Source organism: Lissotriton vulgaris, chromosome 12 (assembly GCF_964263255.1).
Source record: "Lissotriton vulgaris chromosome 12, aLisVul1.2, whole genome shotgun sequence".
NCBI classification, from domain to species: Eukaryota; Metazoa; Chordata; class Amphibia; order Caudata; family Salamandridae; genus Lissotriton; species Lissotriton vulgaris.
Genome location: NC_141700.1, coordinates 390255067 through 390281235, shown reverse-complemented (window position 1 = coordinate 390281235; position 26169 = coordinate 390255067). Strand labels below are relative to the sequence as shown.

Sequence of the window (26169 nt, the reverse complement as noted above, 5' to 3'; positions counted from 1 at the left end):
AATATCAAGAAATCCTGGCTGGCAGCTGATCCTTTAAAACATTCACCCTTCCCTCAAGGTTGCCCTCTTCTTGTTTCCCAGACATGTTTCCGTTCATGCCTCACACCATTTCCACCAATCCTCTCGCACATACAGATTTGAGATCCCTCCCCCGAAATGGCATTGTTTTTGTTTACAAGGTAAAAGTCATCTTTGTCGTCCTGAAGCTGCCAAAAGCGAACTTGTGTAGGCCACGAAGAGAAGGTGCACAGCATGAGTTGAAGCACATGACAAACTATAAAATGGTGTCCCTTGTTAGATGGAATGTACACTGGTGCTATGCATGCAGTAGGATAACATAAGCCACTTGAATACAGACTTCATTAACATTATACTATAAATATGCTTATCTCTCCTACTAAGCGTACAAATTCCTTTTCTCACAGGCCGTACTTTTATCTATTTATATATATGTATATGTATGTGTGTGAGTGTGTATATATATATATATATATATATATATATATATATATATATTTACACAAATGCACACACAAAATATATATACATTATATAAAGATAGAGAGGCAGGGAGAGATATATATATACATGTTAAAAAGAGGTCGAAATAAGCAGCAAAATAGGTTTATAATAGGACTTAGTGGTAACTAACTAGAATGTGTGTGATATTTACCATATGTACAGAGCAAAAAAAATATTCGTATAAATATTTGTCAACTTTTAAAAAACATACAAATAACTAATTTTAATATCATAATTGCCACAAAGACTCCAATCAAAGATTTTAAAAGCATTCACTCGCTTTCTGAATCATGGTGGGAAACACTAAACTGTAATGGTCAGGTTGAGGAAAATTGGTTCGGCAGGAGACAACAAATACAAAGGGCCTGACTTTGCATCCCATGGTAAAAATATTCTATCCTAATTGTGATTATGACCAGCGCAGTAATACCAGACATGTACCCCACACTAATGTCGCAAGATGACGCCTTGTTTTGGGAAAATACTGCACAATCCCAGTTTTGCATTTCAAAACAGAGAAGACCATGCCATATACTGCATTAGCAAATGTGTTACATATTTTTTAATAGAGTAAAACTGGCAGCTCAAGTAATCCACAGCACAGAGAATCCCTTTCTGAATCGCCGGAGGGTGCCTTTCATTGTTGATTTAGGACTGTAGCTTAAAATACAGGGTTCGCAGTTTTGCATTAGAATTCTATAACCGCGCATGAATCCCAATCAAGCAATTGGGGTGCATTACAATGTGGTTATACCTTTATTTACATGGAGCATGGCTTTTCCAAATGGAAGATTTCCTTTGTCCATGAGCTTGCTTCATATTATCAAGGTATATATACAGGATAAGAAGTCCTAGACCCTCATTACAAGTTTATCGGAACAGGGTGGAATATTTACCACATGTTGTAAATACCTCCTATTCTGGAGTATGAATTGAAAAATGAGGTATAATATGCAAAATTCGTTTAAACACATCAAATTCTTCAAGTTTTGTCTTTTCCCTGGGCCTTTTACTCTCTTGAATAAATTTCAGCTGGTTTGACCTGCTGGAATTTATCAGGGGAAAATTGTGACGATGTGATGATTATCTGACAACTTGCAATTCCGATCCCTATGCGAACTGTTTGCATAGGGATCAGAATTTAGCCTTTTACTGGGAATTAGTTCTCAAAACTGTGCATTGGTTGAGTGTCTTCTGGGAGATTGAGGCCCTTTAGCTTGCCCACCAAGGCGCCATTTGACATTCGTTATTACGGGCCTCAGAGACACTTTGGTGGATTCTCTGCAGGGGGCACAAGGCCATTTTCCAAATATCACTGCCCTGATCCAGACCCAAAGGGCCTGCCATGCTTTTGTATTAGACTACTGTCTACAGAAATATCGTCTGCCATATATATTGTGTCCTGTAAACTAGAATAAAGTTGAGTTATCTCCGAACAGAAAGAGTGGACATACTTTGTTTTGAAAGATAATGATATCAGCTTACTTTCCACCTAGACTCTCCTTTTCAGAGGACAAATGGAATACTCAATTCTAAAAACCCACTGATCTATTCCCAACAAAGTATCACACAAAGGGACTGTAACAGTTGGTGACATCAGGCAATGTTTGTTTCTGCCTATATTGAAATGGTCAACTCAAGTGTCTTCCCAAGGTATTTTGTAATTCTGCCACAATATTGCTACTGTGGAAATTGAAATAAAAGAAGTGGGAGTACATGCATGTTCCCATAGAAAACTTTCACTTGTGATAGTAACTTATGGAAAAACAGCTAACCTTCTTAAAAAGATTGCTTTCGTACATTAAAGCAAATGGGTTGTGATGGATGCGAAACCGAAAAAAAATATAACCTGAAATCATCTGGGAGAGATTGTAAAGGGTTTCCTGAAAACATATATCGACAGAATCAGACACTTTTAGCATAACTTGACAATTATCAGATTTAAGGCAAAATATTTTTCATACAAAAGGAATAAAAGGCAAATAATTGGACTATAAATTACCTCTTGTACTTAATACAAAAGCCTGGCATTAAATAATGTACTGACTGGTCCAAGTTTTTAGAATCACTATTTCTGCGCTAATACCACTCTCTCACAAATAGGCCTTGCCTTCAGCGTTGGTTTCCCAGGAAAAAAAAATAGTGGTCTCTTAATGGTGCCCTTTTTTCAATAGGGTGACCAAAATTGCTCGCAATGCAAGATGCTTGATATAAAAGTACTGGGAACCAATATTCATTTAGATCTACCTTCTTATTGCTTCCATGCGTTTTTAAGACAGGAGAAAGCTACGGCAAAATAAACCATAGCTGATTGGTGGAGGAGATAGTACGGCCAACAGTAAAACAGAATGTGTTGCATGTTTTGACTATCCTACCTTCATAGCTATATAGTTGCTGGTTGTAGGGAACAAAGCATATTTAAACCACAGATATTCATACACAACATAATGTACCTGAGAATGAGCGTGTATATATTGTATATTTGAACATATATATATATATATATATATATATATATATATATATATATATATATATATATATATATATATATATATATATAAATATATATATATGTGTGTGTGTGTGTGTGTGTGTGTGTGTGTGTTTGTGTGTGTGGGTGTATATATATATATATATAATATATCAGGCAGAATGTTGTCCCCTATTTCCGGAAGAGAGCATAAGAAATCTTAAAGTTCTTTCACAGCATACAGTGATGCTGGGTTTGGAAGATATCTCTCCCATGCCCACTCTGCTCTTAAGTGGTTTCAGAGCACTGACTATTCAGTGAAAAAATATAAATATTAAGCATTGCGGTAATATACTTGTTTCATTAAAAGTACCGAGGTGAAATGTTCAAACCTAGGTTTCTTAACAAATAAAACTGTTTCCATGTAGACATTAGTATAGCTTTAAAAGGTATGGACAAAGAACACAAAAAAATGAAGCTACACAATGCAGTATATTAAAAACCCCTGTTGCACATTACAATCAATAAAGGAAAATAAAATCTGAATAATACTAGAGGTAGCAGCTGTTTGTAATTTCTGTTATTCTGAGGATTCCATCAAGTCCACTCCTTTGAACGTCACTCCCCTGATAAAGAAAGACTTGTGTGCAGAAGCCCAGGCACGGTAGGCCAGAGAGCGGTACATCTACACAATGTTTGAGCTATCCTTGCTGATTCAGTCATTGAAGTACTCGTGTGCAGGAAGTGCTTTGATGACCTGCAGTAGACCACAGCTCAAAGCCATGACTGCCCACCATGTTACATCCACAAAATGTTGAATGTGGTATGCTGTTTCACAACACAAGAATAGTGTACGTTCCAATGTTTTCAGATTGTGTCTAAAATATAGGCAAGCTGGATATTAGTGGAGTAACAATAATGCACGTTACAACTTCCTCGGACGTGGCAGAAACAAATAAAAGTTTTCCTTCATATGGATCATGTCTTCATTGCCTTCAATGGTTCTTTGCTGGCTTTATGTCTGGTAGAAGTGGTGATAGTGGTGGTGGTGCTCATGGTGGTGGTGGTGTTCATGTCTCTGGATCATGTGTCCAACGTGGCCTTCATACAAAACGACGCTCGGCAGGTCCTTCACGTGCTCCTTCTCCACAGCTGCCGGTGAAGCTTGAAAGGCTTTGCAGATCAGGTGGGCATCCTTCGACCTTTGCTTGTGCTTCTTGTGAGGCTGCTGTGGTTGCATGGGCTGATAGGGCGGGTTTGGGCCCGGAAGTGCCGTTGGAGAGGCCAGTGGAATGGATGTAGCTTGCAGCGGCTTGTTCCTCACCGCTCTCCCTGATTGGGCAGCAGCCATTCCGCTCTTGCTCTGAACCTTAGGCGATCGCACAGAGTGCTTGCTGGAGTCCTGATTTCGCAGCCTTTGCTGTGCCTCTGAGACCTTTGTGTGCGAGGGGTCCAACATGACGAGATGGCCCGTGTCCACAATCTGAGACCTCCGATGGTGCAGGTGGACGACCTCTGGTTCATGGGAGCGCGATCTAGTCTGATTTTGAACTCTGTTTTGAGGATCATGTTTCCGAGCACTGGGAGGTGAACCTAAAAACAAATAAAATAAAATTAGCCCTTTTAAAATGTTTGCATTAGAGAAATGCCAAGAGACTTAGCAACAGATGTGGGCCTAATATCTTCCCAAATTAAGCATGGTGTAATCCACCTGACAGGAGTTTGGGTGAAAACATCCTGTTGCTCTTAGGGTTGGACCCCAATGAGAACAAGACATGGCAGATGGTGGCTTTTCAAGGACATTACCCCAATACCAATGATCACTAAAAGTCTACATTACAAGGTGATTAGGAAGTTTGCCAGCGAGGATTTATATCTAAATTCAGTGACATATCGTGCATTGTAAAAATATTAGTTAAATAACGTTGGACAATACATTAGCACTGTGCAGGAATTTCAATACTACTTCTTTGGGTCATACGGTTGAGACAAAAAAATATCCGCAGCCTGCTAAAGTTCTTAGATTTAACATTTTAAATTTTAGTTCTTTGCATCACAAAGCCTAGGTTTGGCAGGCACCGTCAGGGGTGTTTCTCACATTCCATAGGCAGTGAAGAGAGCGTTGTGTGCCATGTCTGTCCCTTGCTGGCCTCGGGAGCTGCCTAACTCCTTGATCCCTCCAGCTATGCTGCATTCAAAGAGCTTTGTGCAAATAGTGGAATTCGAACCCCCTAATAGCTTTGCACTTTTTCACACGTCTAACTTTGGAATGAAAATGACTCACACGTGTGTCCTCGTACGCCTTAGTAGAACTGACAAATACACGTAGTAATGAAACTGAGTTACACAGACATCAATATCTGTAAGTTGTATTCTCCATAATCACTTTCAGTTTTCACATTAAGCTTTGAAGATTCAACATATGCTGTCTACGAACACGACCACTAAGTGATGAATGGCAAACATGTATAAATGTAGACCCAATTACAAATAGTCCCACTTTCACTACTATAAAAAATCTAAAACTATGTTGGAACCTTTTAACATGTTATCTGCCAGGCGAAACTATGGCTATGGGACTTGCTGTTCTAAGAACAGTTTCCTCTGTCCTTGCTAAGGGGCATATGTTGTTATCAGCAAAATACAACACTGATAAAAAGAACTGTGCTAAAAGCTGCACATTTACTGCACATGTAGTTTTAAGTAGACAGAATGCAAAACCTGATAAATGTTCACTTTATAAAAAAGAGCAAATTAACTGTTAACATATATACTTACCTTCACGATATTCTGGTAGTCGATGTTCTTGCTATGACATTTTAGAAGGTCTATATTCAAATCTCATTTCATTTAATTTCATTTCATAGAACTTTATTCAAATCTCAATAGGAGCTCCTGGGGGTGGCATCCCTAGGAGGTTGACTAATGGGGTGCTTTGGGTGGATGATGCAGTCCAGGCCTATAGGGGCTTGGTATTGGCCAGTTTAGGTTAAGGTGATGGTTGGTGTTCTCTTGGGACAGATGGGCACAGATTTAGTGCGCTGTGGTCCTGGTAGGCAGGGTAGTGGTGTCTGTTCCCTCCCACTTCATGTCTAAAAAAGAGTTTTTGCAGGCATGTGGGTTTGGTTGGCTTTATTGGGTTTTTGGTGGCTTGGGGCTTGAATTAGAATTTGTCGCTTTAGGACAGGTGGCAGAAATGGAGGATCTCTCGCTGGGCCAGAAGTGTTGGGGGCTTGCAGGGCAGTCCTATGGAGAGGGAAAACATGAGAGAGAGGCTTGGGTCACATGTGACGGACGGTGAATGGAAGGAAAAGGGAATGGTGAGAAATGTCTGGATGTTTTTTGGGGCACTGTTCATGTTGGGTCGGGAATTAAGGGTTAGGGGTTCGTTATAAAGTTGTATTAGTGAGGCGGGGATTGTGAGCACTTGTGAGCACTTGTTGTAATGTAAACAGGTTCTTAACCTGCATACCAGTCCTAATAAAGAGGCTGTTTGCTCTTAATCTGACCTGTTCATTCTGCACCATTTTGCAGATTTTCTGATAGTTAACCGTACAAGGGCCCTCTTTCTTAGTTTAACTAAGTAAAGCTACTACTGTGCTTTATAAATTGTTAAAAGTACAAGCATTTGCAATGTGATAGGGCTTGCATTACTGAAAGTTTGAATTATTGCCCTTGCTAATAATAATGCAATGCCAATAACTCAAACTTTCAGTAATGTGAGACCTATTGCATTGCAAATGATTTTTTTCTATTTTTTTTTTCTTTTGAAGCAATCATGGCACCTGCGATTTAGCCTTAGATGTTTAAAGCTAGAGCATGGGTGCCGCGATTGTACCAAAAGTAAAAGTAAAGAAATGTTTTTTTAAAGGCATGCAGACGCATGTTTTTCTATTTATTTACTTTTGAAGCAATTGTGGCACCCACTCTTTAGCGGAAGATGTTTAAAGCTATAGCGCCAGTGCCACCATTGCTACAAAACAAAACAAATGGAAAACAAATGGTGACTGCATGCTATTGTTTCTATTTATTTACTTTTGAAGCAATTGTGGCACCTGTACTTTAGTTTTAAACATCTTAAGCTAAAGCGTGGGTGCTGGGGTTGTAACAGGAAGCAAAATAGAAAAAAAGGCGTACGGCTGCATTGTTTTCTATTTTTTTACTTTTGAAGCAATAGTGGCACTGTGCTTTAGCATAAGATGTTTAAAGCTAAAGTGGGGTGTGCCATGATTGTAAGAAAAGTAAAGAAATAGAAAAAAAAGACATACAGCTGAGTTTGGAGAGTCGCAAATAAGAAAAGAAAGGCACAGTCGCCATTATTGCATCTGAAGCGTGCCGCACTGGTTAAAAAAAAGCATTGGGGAGAGAAAGTGATTTAGGAAATAGTGCTCACAGGCTGTAATTAAAACATGTAGAGTAACAACACATGTAACAGGGGCAGTTCTCAAGGGAGGTTACAACGAGACAAAAGGAGGTACTAAGGAGGGACTACTAAGCCTATTGATGAATCAAAAGCCACCATTTACAAACAACAGTAACAGAAGCATATTGAAAAGATGGGAGGAAAATGGGAGGAGATTAAATTCCATACCTGACTACAGCATGTCTCGGAGAGAAAGCGCAAGCGCTGCCTAGGCGAGACCTAAAAATATCTGGGAAGGAAACACAGACGTAGAGCTTGATTTTGAGTTTGGCAGTGTGGGAGTGGGGCAGCACACCACTGCTCCACTCCCACACCATCAAAGTTCATCACCGGCTGCCCGCCAGATTAACAGTTTCTCATTATCTGGCGGGTGGTCCTTTGGTGTACCCACAGTGGTGCCTTTGAAAAAGGCCCCGCAATGGGAACTCCACAGCCCGTTCCTGCATGGCATGGACTCCGTAGCCCATGCTGTGAAGGAAAGGGTTTGCATGCACAGAGGGGGGCACAACATGTGCCCCCTGGCATGCATCCCCGTGGCCGGAGGCACCAGAGGGTCCAGTAGGGCCCCCTTAGTTCCCTCACTGCCTGCCTTTTCATGGCAGGCTCACCACCATGAAAAAGCTGGCAGTGATGAAACTCGTAATATGCTTGGCTGTCCTGCAACGACACCATCAACATAATACTAACACACACTGCTGCCACACTGCAGGGCAACAGCGGTTCCCAGCAGTTGCAGTCAGCCTGCAGCGGTCTGACCACCAAACTCAGAATAGGGCGATCGAATCGTTAGTGCATTGGTAGTCGTCGCGCCACTGTGGGTTTGGAGGTCCTGTGGACCGCCAAACTCATACTCACGCCCAAATGAATATTTCATAAAGTGAAGAATTAAATTTGTAGTTGTGGGAGACAATGCTAATAACATGACATATTTGCTACCCACTATTTTGTTCTCAAGTGTCGAATCGATTGCTGAAACGTCTGCTGCTTACATGCACTTGGAGTACCTTTGGCAACATGATAAGGATGACAAATCGACCTTCTAAAAAAACAAATAAATGTATAGGCCTGTGTTAGAAAAGAAGGTGATCTTAAAATTCGCCAACAAAATAAAGATAAGCTTGCCACTTTTGCTTTAGAAGAAGTACTGCGCATTACTCAATGTAGTCTCTCTAGAGCTGCAGTATACAAAATTAAATGGGTCACTATCCTTCTAGCATGGCGAGATATTTATAAAGTCTAATCCTAGCTGAAGACCAATGGAGCAATGTACATTAAGGTGGGAGAATGATATATGATTGTATACATTTGGGTTTCCGAGCTTCCTGGAAATTCTGACAGGGCAAATAAGTAAAAATTACAATTTGCAATTCGGATGGAATTGGAATAACATTTATTGGCTTCTTCAGAATGACATGGTTTGCAATATCTCTGAAGACTGATTGTTTTTCCCCTAAACACTGTGGCTGAAATGAAGCTGTAGTAGGGTCAGAGTAAAATTATAGGAAGAAATAAGGAATGATGTTTGGAAATTAAGACTGGAATTTTTGATTTCCCGCCTTATTTCTCATCTCCAAGGGGACACTCCAAATTCCATTGAAGATTGACTGGTACCTCTGGTATTGGCAAGTCTGCAGAGTAAAGTTACAGATCTTCACAAGGGAGACCTTATGAAGCGGCCTTTTGTGCAGATTTGCACTTTTACAGGTGTTACATTTCATATACTATAACTTTTAGGTACAGGGAGTTTAAGTAAATAGTTCATAACAACGTGATATCCAGTCAAGTGACAAAACCGGGATAGAACAGAGATCCCCATGTTCCGTATTTGGCCAACTATAAATAAGGCCACATCTCAGCTGATAATACTGTAGCACTTTAATTTCTGTAATTGAAGCAATACCTGGTCCAAACTTTGATGTGTAGTTTTCAATGCCTGCTAGGTCTAAGTAGTGGTTTCTCCTTTCGATGTTCTCATCAACACACTGACGATAACATTCATTCTGTTCTGGAGGATTTTCACTGTGATGATGTCTATGGGACAGAAAAGAACAATAACTGGCACTTAAACATTTGTAAATAACATGTCAGGATTCAAAACAAGAACGTTACAGGCATGACCCTTTAAAAAAAAAAAACATGGTATGGAATTTTAGTGAGTGAGTTTTTCTGGATGGTGGCATTCCACAATATCGAGGTCTATAATAGCTACCTAAATAAAATACCATGGCTACTATACCCTCTACCGCTATATTGTTAAGGGTTAAGGTAAGTGTATATTCATTATTTTTAACTCCACCGCTACTTACCTAGATTTAATTTGTGATGTAGTGGTTTGGTCAATGTAGTAGATACAATAGTTTGATCTGTGATATATTGTATGTGTTATAATGAAGTTATACCATCTAGATTATAAGAATAGACTTTCAAAGCCATCCTTGTTTATGACACCTCAAATCAGTGGGTAAGTGAGTGAGTGAGTGAGTGAGTAAGTGAGTGAGTGTGTGTCACAAAAGTGGGCTACATTTCAAACCATGAGGGGCTTGCTGAAGGACAATTCTCTGGTGCTCTTCTGCCTCCTGTAGGACATGTACCACCTCATGGAGCTGTCAAATATATGAGTAATCAAAGGGGAATCAGGTGATAGTTGTAACATCGACCCTTGAGATCTGAGGACGTGAACATCTGCAGTTGGCTGTCCATTAATGACACATAGATGCTCCCAAAGGGTGTAACCATCACTAAACAAAAGCAGTGTCCGATCTCGTGAGTGAGTGTCTGCACTGAAGGAAAATCAGAGGAATTCACAGGGCTTTTCATAACTGAATCAGAAAATTGGAGAAAAACACAGTTAAGAGAGAGAAGTGATGGCAGAGATGGAAGAGGGGCAGCAAAGAGGAATGAGGTGGCCCTGACAAGAATAGGCTCCAGTAGTATAGACTAGACGACAGTGGGCTACCACAGAATTCATATTTTCTTCCCAATAGTTTAAGTGCACTCAACGGTGGATCAGAAGAGAGGAATGTTGCACCATTTGAAATTTCCTTTGATCAGAGTAGATAAACAATGGCATTCAACGTTTGGAAGAATTTATGTCACCAGTGTACTGGAGAAATAGTGCCTTGATTCCGAGTCCCTATCTGAACCAGGCTTCCAGCAACTACAAGAGGTCCTCAGCATCTCTACAGGGGACATATATTCGCATAATCGAGTGTCCAGTTTTAATGTTTGAGAAATTCAATGCAATGGTGGCCATGATCCCAGAAGGACACACTGAGTTTAATGAGTTGGTCACTTAAGAGACTTATACCCACATGCATCATTGAGAATTGCATTCGCAAACGGTGTGGATTGCAATTTTCGGCCGTTTGCAAATGCAATTTTCAAATTTGGGATGCATCATGCTTTTCGCAATTTTAGGAATCGCAACCATGTTGCGATTTCTAAAATTGCGATTGCATTTAAGAAATCGCAATTTGAGATTTCTTAAATGCAATGTATGAACATTTTTAATTTGCGAATTCGCAAATAGGAAGGGGTAAATTAGCATGAAGTTGAGCTTCATGCTAATTTGCGAACATTTTTCAAAAATGCACAAAAATGCATTTTGGAAAGTTTCATGTCACACACACACATGTCCTTGGGACATGTGTGTGTGAAACTTGCACTTAAAGTTACATTTCAGGGGTGCAGGGGGGGGTCCTTTGGACCTCCCTCTGCACCCTTGAAAATGCATTCACAAATTGCGATTCGCAAAATGCTAATCGCAATTTGTGAATGCCTTCCCATTCATTCCTATGGGCCTCTTGGCCCATAGGAATCAATGGGAAGGGATTCCTTAATTGCGATTCGCAAATTGTGAATTGCAATTAAGGAATTTTTAGAAATCGCAAATAAAAATGCGATTTTTTGATGCATAGCAATTTACGATTTCTTAATTGCGATTCCTTAATTTTCGCAATTAAGAAATCGCAAATGCTAACTTTGATGCATGTGGCTGTTAGCCATGATGCCTCATGGAAGGAAGCTAAGTCATATTTACAATGGAAGGCATAGTACACTTCTTGAGGGATGGTTTAGGAATTCAGCTACACAGCATTGTGCGTAGCAGAATGTGGTGATATTCAATGCAATAGATTTGCTGCAGGGGGCTCTTCAACTGCTGATGGGCAACAAGCTGTTGAAAATGTGGCCCATCCCATGGGACTAGTGGTGGCCAAAATGGGGCAATACATTTGAACATGAGAAAGTAGAGATTACACATAGAAAGGAGACTACAGTAAAGCTGCAAGGGATCACCAAAAGGCATGGGGCAGTTGGGAAACGTGAAAAGGTTACTGTTACATTTAATGGGTAAGATTCCCTTAAGGATTTCTTCAGTAACAAGATGGTTAGAGACTTTTTGCGACTAATAAGTGCCAAGTTTCTCAATTAACTGACCAAGCTCTTACAGTCTCTCTCTTTCTCTGCTGGCCCATGACAGCTATAATGGAAAACAATGATGTATGTAATAAAGAAAATGAAGGGTTGTTGTAAAAAAAAAAAGTGGATAAAGACTTGAGGAAGATGTTGGGCATTATGCTAATGAGGACCCAATTACAAGATGTTGGTAATCTCAAATGGGCCTGGTAATAAGCGTTACTTGGCTCATCGCAAATATAAGTAACTTGGCAAACCTGTGGGCTTTGACAGTTCTCCGTAGGGACTCTTGCTGCTCAAGGCAGATTAAATCCAGGGGGTAAAATACAGCTAAGAATGAGAATGTGATGATGTTAATCTGATTTCCTGGTAACACCCCTCTTTTTAGTGGACACCCAGGGAAAACTCATAAGGGGTTAGTTTTTCCGACCCTTCAAAATACTGTACCTACTGGTAAGGATTACTCCAGGAGCCAGGATTTGCAATCCGATTAATCAGCCACTTGTATTGAAGGCCTAGGTGGTTTTGTTTTCTTTTCCAATTATGATATATGCAAACCCCTGCTCACTATGACTTCTGTATCTTTGGAAAGCATGGTACAAGCAGCATAGGGGAGACTGCCTTTCCAAATGAGGTTGCACCTCCTCGTCCCATCAGCGTGTGACCCCGGAGCATGATGGTCGATGTAGTCGGTATCAGAGGGTGCACTTCTACCCGAGTCTTGAGTCTTCAAGGTGTTCACTGGTGTGCTTGCCATCCCTGGACACATGTTTCGAGGGGGAGACTGCTTAACAGCAAGGCCCAGATTTACTCATCATTTGCCTTGTGCTGCCTTGCGTTACCCTGCTTTGGGAGGCGTTACGTGGAGCCTGGGCGTCCCAGTACATCCATCCATGTAAATGGTGCGCCTAATAAACCCTGGCATAATGAGGTGAATTTTTTTTTTCTCTCCGTTTTACTCCCTCTTTGCATGTGTACTGCATTCTGCAGCACACATACAAAGAGGAATATGCCTCTAAGGATTGCTTTTGTGCAGGAAGGTATCCCATCCAGCACAAAAACTATGCTGGCCACAACGCAGCCACCCTTTCACCAAGGCACAAGTGTGCCTTAGCTGGCACTAGGCAGCCACATGTGTGCCAGCTCAGGAAGAGAGCCGAACAGCGCCTTAGCTTGGTAAATATGGTGCAGTTTCGCGCTGTCCCCTTCACTCAATGCAGCGCAACAAGTTGCCTTGCTGCGTTTGCGTTGAGTAAATTGTTAATAAATATGGGATCACGTCTCTTCTCTTTGTAACTCTGTCCTGCCACCTCCTTCTACGACACAGTGCCGCAGAGACATTTTAAGGCATGGGCAAAGTGGGCTCTGGCCCAGGGTCCCAGACTTTCAGGGGGCCCCATTCAAAGTGTCAGATCTGGAACTCACTCCCTCCTGAAACCAGACTGATCTCCTCCACTCTTCTTTTTAAAAAAGAAGTTAAAGCTATCCTCATGGCTAAATACACTTGAACTACTACTCTTGAGCTTTTAAGACTTTGCGTCGTTTTGTACTATTTGTTTGATTCCTATGCACATGTGTTTTACTTGTATTTTTGACCTACCTGACTGTTCCTGATCCCCCTATTTGTACTACTTGCATTGACCTTACCTTACCTCACCGTACCTTCCTAACTATGCTCCCTCGTGTACCCACCCTACCACTCATTGATGCCTTTGTAAAGCGCTCTGTTATCTGCAAAGATCTTGTTCGCGCTATATAAAACTTTCAAAATAAATATAAAATAAAATCTGTTCTGCAGAGAGCATTACCATGGTGACCTTGGGTAATTCTTAAACAAATTGTTTGAAATACCCTTTTACTTTAACTTATTTTTAATGCGATGCGAGAGCGTGTATAAGGGTCATTTTGAAGAGAAATACTGTCTTTAACCTTTGTGCAACATTATATGATTATATGGAATTTGTAGCGCGCTCAGTTACCCAGGGGCATCCCGGCGCTGTATCCGTAAAGGTTATTTTAGCTCAAAACAGGACCTCACTTATTCGAAATGGGAGGGCATTACAGACATTATTTGCAGTTATATTAGTGAGCTGCTGCTGTGTTGAACATTGAAAAAACAAGTCACCATACCTATATATTAGATGTAAACACATTTTAAATGTGGACGTCGTGTGTGCTTCTGCGCTGTCAGTGACCTGGCCAAAGAGGTCATGAAAAATCTGAAATTGGATATTAAATTTAAAGTTGTTCTGAACAGGGTTCCCCAAAATTTGTTTGGCCCACGGCCCCCAAAATCCTTAAGATGTTCCTAACCGTGCCAGACCACAAATAATGTCTGCTGACCTCCAGCCAACGGTTCTTTTGAAAAAACTGACTCTTCGCCCTCCCTCTGCCCTTTTCGCTCACGCTCTGGCGTCACTGTGATGTGGGCACTTCACAAATCCTTAAAATAAATAATAAAATCAAAGGGAGGCAGGAAACTGACACAAAGTATACTCCAGAAAATTTAAAAAGTTCCGCTGGGTGATGCCAGCGCCCCACATCTGTTACACAAGTGGTTCTCGAACTTGTGAAGCTAACTTTTCTTTTGTGCAACTGTAGTAAGTGACAGATGTTTTTCTGTCATCTGTCAGGGGGTATTATTGTATGTTATGAATAAAATAGGAAGTGGGATCAAAGCCTCGCATACGGCGTATGTCTTACGAACTCAGTTGATTGGCAGAGACTGACTACTCCGCGAATGGCATTCCTGGAGGTAAAGACAGGAGGCGATAAGAGGCCCGGTCCGCCCTTTGATGGCTAATCTTGCCGCCACTGACACGACAATGCTTTTCTCAGAGGAACCAGGCCTGCTCGAGACAGGAATCGAAAATATTGTACATTCCTTTAGAAGAGGCTTCAAGTATGCAGGCTTTATCTAATCTCCGGGGAGCGGTAACTGTACCTGCAGCTGTGCATGAAAGGAGCTGCTATGTGCCGACTCCTCTGAGCAGAAGGTATTCCGACTGACACGGCACGAGGGGCCGCGCGACGACAGAGGAGCGTTTACTGACGAGAGATACGTGAAGACTTCCAAACACGTAACTTTTTTTTTCTCCTCAACAATTAGGCACTTGAAAGTAATTGTTTTTCGTGTTTTGTGATGCAAGAATTTCCTTGTACGGTGCCATCCAGGTGTTTATCTCAGCATAGAAAAGAACCAAGGCTTTAAGTGGGCCGGGTCTCACCGGTACTCAGCACCGGCATTTTTTTAACAGAGGCCTCGAAATGGGTATCTGACTCTACCGGGTTCTGTTTTGTACCCTGGCACAGGCGGTCCTTTTTTCTGGACTGCAGTGACAGCAGGCACATATGAGTGCGTGTGCTCACACTGCTCACTTCTCACTATTTAGGAAGTTATGTCATAACGTCATGCCAGGTGAGCGTTGTAGGGGGAAAGGGAAATCCTTTAAAGTGAGTAATTTTCTCTCTGGATTAGCCTTCTCTTTTTGAAACTCAGGAGCAGCAACATTGTTATGGTGTCACCAGGGGTTTCAGTGGAAGCTTTTTCAATATTATATACAAGCCATAGTTGCTGCTTATTTATCTTATGCAACTAACAACCCTTTAAGGAACACAAGAAGAGGGAGAACACTCAATAATGGAACATTTGTGGCACTGGCAAACGTATTTGCAAGCAATATGTACCTATGGATTAGGCGCAATACACGTCTCCTGGAAACAAACTTCCCACGTATTTGCCAGCCATTTCTCAATAATTTTTGATAAATTGTACCTACATATGGAAATACACAAGTGCGGTTACTCTCTATTCATAGTATCTATTTGCTCCTGAGAAATGCCGGTATACTCCCATTAAATGTATTGCATCAGATCTGAAAAGTGCAGGTACTCTCCTTAAAGAAGTGCAGGTACTCAGTACCAGCGCATTTAAAGCCTTGTTAATTTTCATTGCCGGCCCATTAATAGATCTTATTTATGTGTAAGTGATACAGAAATCTACAGCAGCAAGAAAGCAAATCTAACCCTATAGACTTTATTGCCATGGAAAGTAACGAAATACACCAGGTAGACTTGGTAAATTTCTATAGGTCTGTTCCTGTATTCGCAACATATGGATTTTTATAAGTTGTACAAGGGCAGCGTTACTTTGTATTTTACAAAGTATTAAATTCCAATTTCTGCCATTGTCCATGGAAAACAATTTCTAAACACTCGTCTTGCATTTATTGATTTTAAAACCCTTTCTGCAGCAGGACACGACGCGTAGAAACAAGCTGAAGACTGCAGTGTTAAGAGTCATATGAAACACAAGAAACCACTTTTATAACATACGTTGGATGTGCTTGAGACCCTTACCTGAGTGATGGTCGCTGTTTCTTTTCTGAGCTCCGCATTTCTTCATTTGCTTTGCTCTCTGTCCTTTGCCTTGAAGTTTGAAGATCTGCTCAAAAAAACACGACAAGCCCTGGTTTGAAAATGTATCACGTAAGAATCATATCTTAGTGCAGTCACCCTTTCACTTTTTCAATCTTTCTGATCTGATTCTGCGCTGATGTCCCAATTTTTTGTTTTAATGTTCTCTGGAAATCTTTTCCCTAGTCCAATAGCTGGTAGCATCATTGACAGGGCACCTTAGTTTTCTTAGATTCACTTTTAACAAGCAGTGAGGGCCAGATGGTGTTAGTACACATGGGCAGAGTGGATTCAGTTCCACCCCCCCACCCCCTATTGTTCAACCTCCTTCTCCAATTCCCCAGATCTACCCCTACACCCCAATTGGTGCAGATTAATGTGTAAAGACCCAAACAGCAATAAGACCCTTGACTTTAATGCTGAGCTCAAGCAAAACTCCAGTTTTGGTCATAGTGCCTGGTAGAAAGTAAGGGCCAGATTCACAAAGGCAATCTGAAACAAAAGGTTAAATTAACAACATTTGGTATTTACAGAACCCATTTACTAGCTTAATCTTTACGTCCGCAGTCGGGCTGGAATCTCGGGCAAGAATCTCTGCAACCGGGCCGGAATCTTCACATCCGGGGCGGAATCTCCCACCGGATGAAGTGTAATCAATGGGCCGGAATGCAATATTAACAAAAAGGAACATTAGGAATGTGAGATAAATGGTAGAGGAGGTCATGAAAATCAGAGTGGGCAGGGAAAAGGGTGTGGCCATAAAGTAACAAAATACACTGAGCAGATTTGGTAAAGTCAGTTGAGTCAACACTGAGGGGAGTGCAAATTGTGGACTTCATGTACAATGATGCAAAGGAGCAAACTTTTCTGGGATATGATGTAGTGTCTGGCCACACCCTTTTCCCTGCCCAAACTGATTTTCATTATGCACGTCCACCAACTTTGTGGTTGTTCACTTCCCATCTCAAAATTGAATAGAGATGTACTGCTTCCCTTGACAGGAGTAAATGACTATCACTTTGGTGGAAATGTGCATTAAAAGCTCTGTGAGTACTCACAAAAATCAACTGCTTGTAGGAGCTTACTTATGTTTCAAGGTATTTACACTCTGGAACACCCACTTCCTGCCCCGGGGGAGTAGATTAACTACCAAATAAAATTGATGAGTACTGCAATAAATAGCTGCCCCCAGCATACGTTGACACAGTATTCCGGTTCAGGTGGGTGGTGAGATGCACAGTGTGGAGTATATATGTGTTAAAGTTTTTTAATTGAACAAATGACTGGCACTCAACAAAGTAATGGGTTAGTCTTAATGTAAGCATATACAGCAGACAAATCTGCTCCAAACTATGCCTGTTTCACAGTTCTTGTTTCGTACTGGCCAACAACATTTCTAAAGTACCATACAGAACCTTTCTGGATGTTTGTATGTGACACTGGCCTGAATTCAGGGTAGGTGATACCATGCGCTGGACAAAACAGCAACAATATACTGAGAGATGGACACACACAGATTGGTCTAAGTCACACTATTGAAAGACTTCCCACTCTAAAAGAAAACAGTTGCCTACTTGAAAATCTACTACATGATTTGCTTTACGCATCACCAAAAATTAACAAAGTTAATTTAGTAGGTATATAAAAATGATCACTTATGCTGCACTTTCTTTGTTTTGCAATGCAGATTTGAAAGGCATCAATAAAACAATTAGTGGCAGCAGTATGTGTGTTTCGCTTGAATCCACAAACAATTAACAGGGAACAGATCCCGTGAAAACAGAATCAATGGATTATTAAATACTTGGCTTTTCATTACGGTGTTGCTTACCCGCATTGTTGAGCAGTATGGTCTTCTTCTTCTGGCTGGCATCTGGTGCCACAGAAAGCTTCACCCGCAAGGTCTTACTGGGGCTAGGAGAGTGATTTACTGAAGAATCAACTACCTCATAGATGGTGTGGAGGAGGCTGGTAATATCCTATAGTGGGACAGAAGACAAGCATGTGTATGGTTTGTAAAAGTCAGCCACAACAAGAGCGAAGGAATAACAGAAAAGAACTGGAAGTCAAATCAGAATGATGGAGATTATTACCAACAATAATAGTGGGTCAGTTTGTTCTGCACAGGAACTAGGTTGATTCTTTATTCGCAATTTAGAGTAGCGAATTAAAAGACCAGATTTTAAAACTAGGTAGATCTCACCTAAGATTACTCTCTCGAGTACTCCTAACTTGCATGTCTCAAGATGATATGTTAAGCTCTAAGCAAGCACATGAGGTATAAGGAGGTCAGTACCTAGGCAGATATGGAAACCCGTCTCTGTATCAATGTTAGAGCTATCTTACATTCACCTGAAATATTTTGGGAAAAACCAGCCTATACTATAAACTTAATGCCACAGAAGCTGAATTTCTACTGTGTCTAGCCGCCCAGCATTCCTCCTGTTATCAAAGAGTGACTACCACATCTCACTGCCCTGAAATGTACCCCTCACATCATTGACCCAAGAAAATCCCTTGGATGTAACTCCAGACAATACACCCTCCAAGTAAAATCACATCAGCTCCATCAACTACATGTACTGAGGACATTTAAGCCTTTGCTTCCCATAGTAGATCCCAAAACTGTGGTCAAATAACTGGATATATCGAAATTAGACAATGGTAGCGATACCCTTATGGGCCTTCCGAAAACTAATGTTGCTCCATTGAAGGCTACCTTGAACACTATAGCAAAGCTTATCAAAGGCTCTATAAACAGAGATCATATCCCACCGGACCTCCGTTCTCCGAAATAGCTATCCTTTGAGACAAGGATCCAGCTTTAAATTGCCTGCATTACCCACAAAGTACTGCACCACAACACCCCATCCTACCTAACCCAGAAATTAACCCCAGCTGGTGGAACAAGAACCTCTAGAAACAGCAGCTCCCTACTTATTAAGCCACACAAGATTAAGGAATAGAAAACTTACAAGCGATCCTTCTCCAGAATGGCTCTAAAATCTAGAACTCTCCCCCTCTGGTGACTAGACGCAACCCATCCACATACACTTTCAGGAAAGAACTCAAACTTCTACTATCCAAGAGAGTCCTCTCACTCTGAGCCCTGACATTGCTTGGTTACTCAACGTTCCATGCTATTGAGGCATCACCCATTCCACTGAGTGCCGCGTTGCACTATGCCATTCCCCAACCCTCTACATATTACCCGGACACACGTATGGACTTTGTTCTATATCAATATTTTTGTTTGTGTAACTACGGTCTTCATGTCTTATACCTTGCACATTTAAACCTCTTCCCACTTGTATTTTTTATTTTTATTTTAATTACTTGTTTATTCCTGTAAAGGGCACTGTCACCCATTTGGGTCTTGTTTGCGCTACACAAAACTCTAAAATAAAATAGAATAAAATTACATACATATCTTTTCAGAAGCAAATTCAATAATATTTTGGACTGGTTTTAAAACGTGAACATTTGGAAATTAAATTAAAATGGCCTAAATCACTCTGAAATCCTCAAGAATCTCTTTCAGAGGTGGCCAATTTACGAAAAGAAACAGGGCAACAATATCAAGCTAGAATGAATTTTGCGTTTTAAATGCCCTAATGTACGGCTACCTGTATGCATACAGCAAGCCATTGTAAGGTTTTAGTAAATATCTACTTTTCGCTATGCATGTGTGTGGTGTATAACAATGTTACCGTTGTTAATTTAATGTCACAAGGGCTGAGAAAGTATGCTGAAGGGGTTAAAAAATGTCAAAGGCCAACAAAGCAGGAAATTGAACAGGTTATCCAAAAGATTCCTCTTGCATAGCTTCAAGGAACTGCACAGTGCCTACAATAGGTAATAAAAGACTACTGATTTCCACACTATACAAACACATAATAATTATAGTAGCTCTCAGTAAAACAAGATGACACATGTTTTTCCCGCAAATTACGGTTGGAAACCTTTATCGAGGGGCTTTGGTAAATAAATTGAAGTATGTTTAGGTGTATGATGAGAAATAAAAGATTGTGGTTAAAGGTTGAATCCTCTATTTCAGAGTTTTCCGACGGTGTACTGAAACTTCAGATGTTACACTCAACTTATAATTGCATTACACAGTTAAAGTGGTAAACGTCATAAGATTCTGGCAATTCAACAATCCGATTTTTGCTAATAATACATAGACAATATTTAGCTGTAAAAACTGTCTGCTCGTCTTGCCACGCGTCCTTCTGTCGTTAGACAGATACAGAAAATAATGTATCGTAAATTATTCCGACTTCAAGAAATAATTATGTGCTAAAGAGTTATAAAGTACTCAAAAAGTCACCACTTACATAGACAGCAGAATCATTCACAATCATTGTACTAGATTTACTCTGGGATTTGTGGCATATTCCATTCAATACAACTGTGCTTCAAAGGTAGCTTATGTTAGCTTTACGACTTATATTTTTGTCTAACCAATGAAGCATTATGGATTTGCCTAAGACGTTGAATCATCCTAGGCAGAATGTCTGTTGAATAAATTAGCTGCCAGGATCAGTAGCTACCTGCACATCACAGATCTAATGCCAAACAAGACTGATCATCCTTAAAAGATCAAACACTGAGCCCCTTTGAGTTGGGTAAACATAACATAAATTATGTACAGTGATGTGATATTTTAATCTATGGTCTAAAACTCTATCTACTGAACAGATTCGTTTTTCCATCCATATAGGTTTAAAATAGAATTTTTTTTTTCCAAGCGAAAAATATATTTCATCCACAAGGGCGCAGTTTGATAAATAGACCCCAAAAAAAGCCCCGTGGTTCGTTCTCTCTCTCAGAGGTGGCTCAACTGCTTTTTTTTTTATTTAGAACAACTTGGATTGTGAAACCAGAAACATAAAGGAAAAGAAAACGCTGCTGTACTAAAGAGTTTGTGCATTCACATGCACTGTTGGCCTTTACACCCTAGTAATAGATTATGGCATTCCATTACTGAAACGGAATATTAACTATTAATGTGCTTCCCAGGGCTTGTCACAATGGTCACTCCTTAGATATCTTTTAGGGGTGCTCGAGGAAGGGCTGACAGCTCTCAGCAGTCACTTTGTCAGTTCTCAAGTCAAATATAAGTCGAAATCACTAGTACCTTCATGAAGGGGCTACTAAAAAAGAAGGAAAAGCCCCCTGGCTAAAAACTTCGAAAACGAAGTGAAGTAAAATCCCCCTGGCCAAAAAACCTCTAAGACGCAAAGAAGGAAAAGTCCCCTAGCTAAAAACCTCTAAGACTTGGAGAAGGAAAAGTCCCTAGCTAAACACTTTTAAGACTTAGAGAAGGAAAAGTCCCCTAGCTAAAAACGTTTAAGACTAGGAGAAGGAAAAGTCCCCTAGCTAAAAACCTCTAAGACTTAGAGAAGGAAAAGTCCCTAGCTAAACACTTTTAAGACTTAGAGAAGGAAAAGTCCCCTAGCTAAAACCTTTTAAGACTGAGAGAAAGAAAAGTTCCATAACTAAAAACATAGCCCCCTGGCTAAAAACCTCTTAGACTGAAAGACGGAAAATCCCCCTGGTTAAAAACCTCTAAGGCTGGGAGAAGGAATAGCCCCCTGGCTAAAAACCTTTAAAACTGAGAGAAGGAAAAGCCCCCTGGCTAAAACCTTTTAAGACTAAGAGAAGGAAAAGCCCCCTGGCTAAAAACTTTTAAAACTGAGAGAAGGAAAAGTTCTGTAGCTAAAAACATTTACCCCTGGCTAAAAACCTCTAAGACTGACAGACGGAAAATCCCCCTGGCTAAAAAACTCTAAGACTGGGAGAAGGAAAAGCCCTCTGGCTAAAAACCTTTAAAACTGAGAGAAGGAAAAGCCCCCTGGCTAAAAACTTTTAAGACTGAGAGAAGGAAAAGCCCCCTGGATAAACACTTTTAAAACTGAGAGAAGGAAAAGCCCCTTGGCTAAAAAACTTTAAGACTAAGAGAAGGAAAAGACCCCTAGCTAAAAATCTTTATGACTGAGAGAAGGAAAAGCCCCTAGCTAAAAACTTTTAAGAGTGAGAGAAGGATAGGCCCCCTGGTTAAAAACTTCTAAGACTGAGGAGAGAGGCAGCTGTAGAAAAAACAAGGCACACAACCAGCACTTACTACAATGGCAGGATTAAAGCAACCCAGAAAATACATGTAGTCAAATAATTCAGGACCAGACTTGAAGAAATCAGGAACTGTTGGATGACTTTAGGATAAAAAGAAAAAAGCACTTGCAACGTAATCGGTCTCGCCTTTGGGATCTTATATGTAATTAACTGTGCAGCACATTAGCCTGGGTGCATGAAACATCTACTGTTCTTTAACATGGAGGCAAAGTAAGTACCAAACTGCGTGACACACCAGGTATGGGAACACATGGAGAGAAATATTGCCTGTTCATTACTCTGTTTTTAATATAAAATCAGGTCCTTTGGTGGTCATATCACTGAAATATAAGATTTGAAAAATATATTATTGTCTACGAGTGTTTGTGGTAGACAATTACTATGGACTGGAATCTAGAGAATTCTAAAGTGATTCTGGTATTTTACTGACCTTTGCTGGTCATTTTCTATCAAAAAAGTTAAATTTAGGCAGTTTCCAGATTTTTTTTTAAAAAAAGTCCCTAAGCAGAAAGCAATTCTGGTATTTTACTGACCTCTACTGGTCGTTTTTCATCATGACAGTTAAATAGAGGCAGTTGAACAAGCAGAATGCAATTCTGGTGTTTTACTGACCTCTGCTGGTCGTTTTCTATCAAAACAGTTGAATAGAGGCAGTTGAACAGAAAAAAAGTCCCTAAGCGGAAGCAGACAAGTCCTAGAGCTGGTCTCCAGAGCCCATAAAGTGCATACACATATAAGTATATACTAAAGTATATACAAGAGGTCTCGAATGTTCGACCTAAAAACAAATGGTAAAGCCTATCGGTCTGGCTTTAATGTGCTAACGCTTGTAAAATTATGCTGTTTTGCACACGAATGCCAGATCTATTGGCTTTACAGATACTGGAGGGAAAGGAAGAGAAGAGAAAGCCTAACAGTAGGAACACCAGCATATACCTGCACCTCAACTATCTTGAATTCTGTTATTGCTCTTTCCCTCCCTTCTGGGCAATGCTACACAGTCCAGCTTGAAACTCTATCAAAGCTGGGAAACTGACTTTTCTGACTGGCAAACACTTTCACTTCTCACTTTCTCAGAATATCACTAATCCCTATACAAGTTTTCCACAAATGCACTCAAGATTAGGGTTAGCTACCCATATAGAGAAAGTGTAAGGTTCACACCTAACCTAAGGAATGCAATTCGGCTAGAGAGGCATTTAAAGAGTTCAAAAACATGTTGACCATGAAAATAAGACATAGGGGGCCTTAATAGCTCCTACAGTTCCCTTATTTTTAACCGCATGCGCGCTAGTGGGTTTTCCCGCTGCACGCTGGAATTTCAAAAATCCCGCGTTACGTGACAAAGCCAGCTCGTCATGCGCGCAGCGCAGGTAATGCCCATGACGAGCTGGCTTTGTCACCGGCATCGAAGGGGTTAATCATGTGCTCCAGAGACAACAATAAAGACGTTCTATCCACCCAATATACAATTTTTAATTCACTTGTTGACTACCTCACACATTAATTCATTCCATAAAGAGCTCATTGTGATCTCATCAGCAACAGTGTTTGAAGGAGAAGGAGTGGCTCATATGATGAAGCATGCCAGTTAATGTTCAAAGCACATCTGTCTTTAGGATAATAAGAAAACAATCCGGGCTTGTATAGTTATGTCTTCAATGTTTCGCTCTGGATAATAAGTGTGGCAATTAAAGACCTAACTGTTGGGTATTCACCCGGACATAAAAGAAGGACCGCGAGCAACCTTCAGTGGTGTGGAGGAGTCATGCACAATCTGAGAGCATGGATGGGCCAATAGGTTCCTTATTCAGTGAGTGCATGAATGGGCAGATAGGTTCCTTATCTAGTCTTCCGTGCAGGCGGGAGATCCAATCAAGTTTAAGAATCCAAGTGTACCACCTATTCACAGCAAAATGAATGTGAATCCATGGACAGAAGAGTCTATAAATTAATGAATCAGAATTGGTCACTGGCTTGTGTGTATAGTGTCAGGTTCAGAGGCATCCCTAACTACTCAAAAAGAGGGGTCACTAGCTGAAAGGTATTCAAGTCACAAGCATCCTTTCTCTCACTCAGTAATATAGCAACTGTGAGAAGTGATCCATTCGATGACATAACTATACGAGCCTGGATTGTTTTCTTATTATCCTAAAAACAGATGTGCTTTGTTTGATCAGCCTCTTTTTCTGTATATATTTTAGACCTTTCTTGACAGGCTTACTTTAGTGACACTGTCCTTGTCGCTGCTCTTATTGTTGTCTATAACTTTCAGATTCATCTTTTTCTCTTCTTTCACATCACTTGAGCACTCCTACAAGCGCTTGCTCTCATGCACTTAAAGGAGCAACCAAAATGCATTAATTGTATGCAAATGCGTTTTTTTTGTTAAAAGAAATATGAAGAATTGAATTGATCTTCATAGTACAGTGTCCATTTGTTTTTTTCCCTCTCTCTCTTTTGTCTATCAATTGTGGTTGATGTAAATAAAATATTGAGTATTGTGTCTATTGTTATATATCATTACCAATGGGTTTCTGTATCGGGAAGGAAGGTAGGGAAGGGATGGGGCATTCAAACTGGGGAAGGAAAGAGAAAATAAACACTCTTTTATGTCTGGAGCTTAATCCTGTGCTTGGTGGTGCTATGCTTCCCTGGGCCCTGGACAAATGCACTGGGACCGGGAGGTGGAGGCAACCAACACCAGGAGCCACGGAACTTGTCTGGGGAGTAGGGGACACGTCAGCAGGTAACAGCAATCCCCCACAGGGATAAAGAAGCAGAGGTATAGTATCATCTCTGGGGAGTACTGTAGTAGGGGAGCCATTGAAAAAGGCGGGGGAACCGTGAGATCGCTGGCGGCAAAAGGTGGGGCAGCATACCAGAGTGTGGGGTCCCGCAGAGTGGTGATCTCAGGTTCGGGGCTTAGAATAGATGAGGCCATCCCAAAGTCACTACACAGGGTAGAGCTGCATCAGGGGGCTGATGGGTGGGGGAGTCCTTCCACTGGCAAGCCACAGAGGAGATCCGGCAGCAAAAGCCAGAAACAAAATGGGCAGAACATAGGACTAGAGGTGGTAGAATCAACTATTAGTGGGTTGTCATCTGCTAGGGGCTGTGAACAGGAGCTTTCTGACTCCCGTCCCCTATTTAGGGTCTCAACCACCTGGCCAAGGCCATTGCAGACGGACTCCCTGTGCCTTAAGGACTGGGGATAATGTGGCCTCTGACAAGGAGAGGGCCAGGACCTGCAACTATCCAAGCATGGTGTGTCAGTCATGGTATCCAGGGTATCTCTTGTGTCCATGGAGGAGTGTTTGAAGTAATCCGGGAAAGCCTCCAGTTTCCCCAGATCAAACAATGTCTGAGTTCTCCATCCCAGGTGACTTTCATTTTCGCTCGGTCGAAGAGGACATATTTGAAGTCCCAGCGATGAAGCGGGAGTTGCAGCACCACAAATTTCTTGCGTTTGTTGTTGGTAGCCTGCGAGTAGTCTGCTGCAAAGGTGATGCTGTGGACCTCATGGACCAGCAGAGTTGGTGCTTGCTTTGCCACAAGAAGGACAACTCAGGCATTCTGGTGGCGCAGGAGGCAAGCAGTAATCGGGGGTTATCTTGCATTGTAGCATGGGAGAAGACCCTATATGCCCTCTGAAACTCCAAGGGTTCAGGAAGCGGAAATCAAGCATCTTGGGCCTCAAATCTTTCAGAAAGACCAGCATGTGAACCCTCTCTGCCCCTTTCTGAAACCCAAAAGTATGGATATTGTCCCTTCAAAACATGCA

The 26169-nt window shown here is 41.1% G+C and overlaps 1 protein-coding gene across 3 annotated transcripts in view; it reads right to left on the bottom strand.

Annotated features, from left to right (window-relative positions):
• Positions 1 to 3468: 3468 nt before the first annotated feature.
• The window catches only part of NKD1 (NKD inhibitor of Wnt signaling pathway 1), a 215500-nt gene continuing 192799 nt past the window's right edge, over positions 3469 to 26169 (bottom strand). For all 3 annotated transcript variants that reach the window (XM_086945151.1, XM_086945153.1, XM_086945152.1), the window contains 4 exons: positions 18082 to 18229; positions 16194 to 16278; positions 9319 to 9449; positions 3469 to 4588 (listed from right to left, as the gene is read on the bottom strand). In XM_086945151.1, coding sequence (XP_086801277.1) covers positions 4011 to 4588; positions 9319 to 9449; positions 16194 to 16278; positions 18082 to 18229 — 942 coding nt within the window. In that variant the 3' untranslated portion in view covers positions 3469 to 4010. The remainder of the gene's footprint in view (positions 4589 to 9318; positions 9450 to 16193; positions 16279 to 18081; positions 18230 to 26169) is intronic.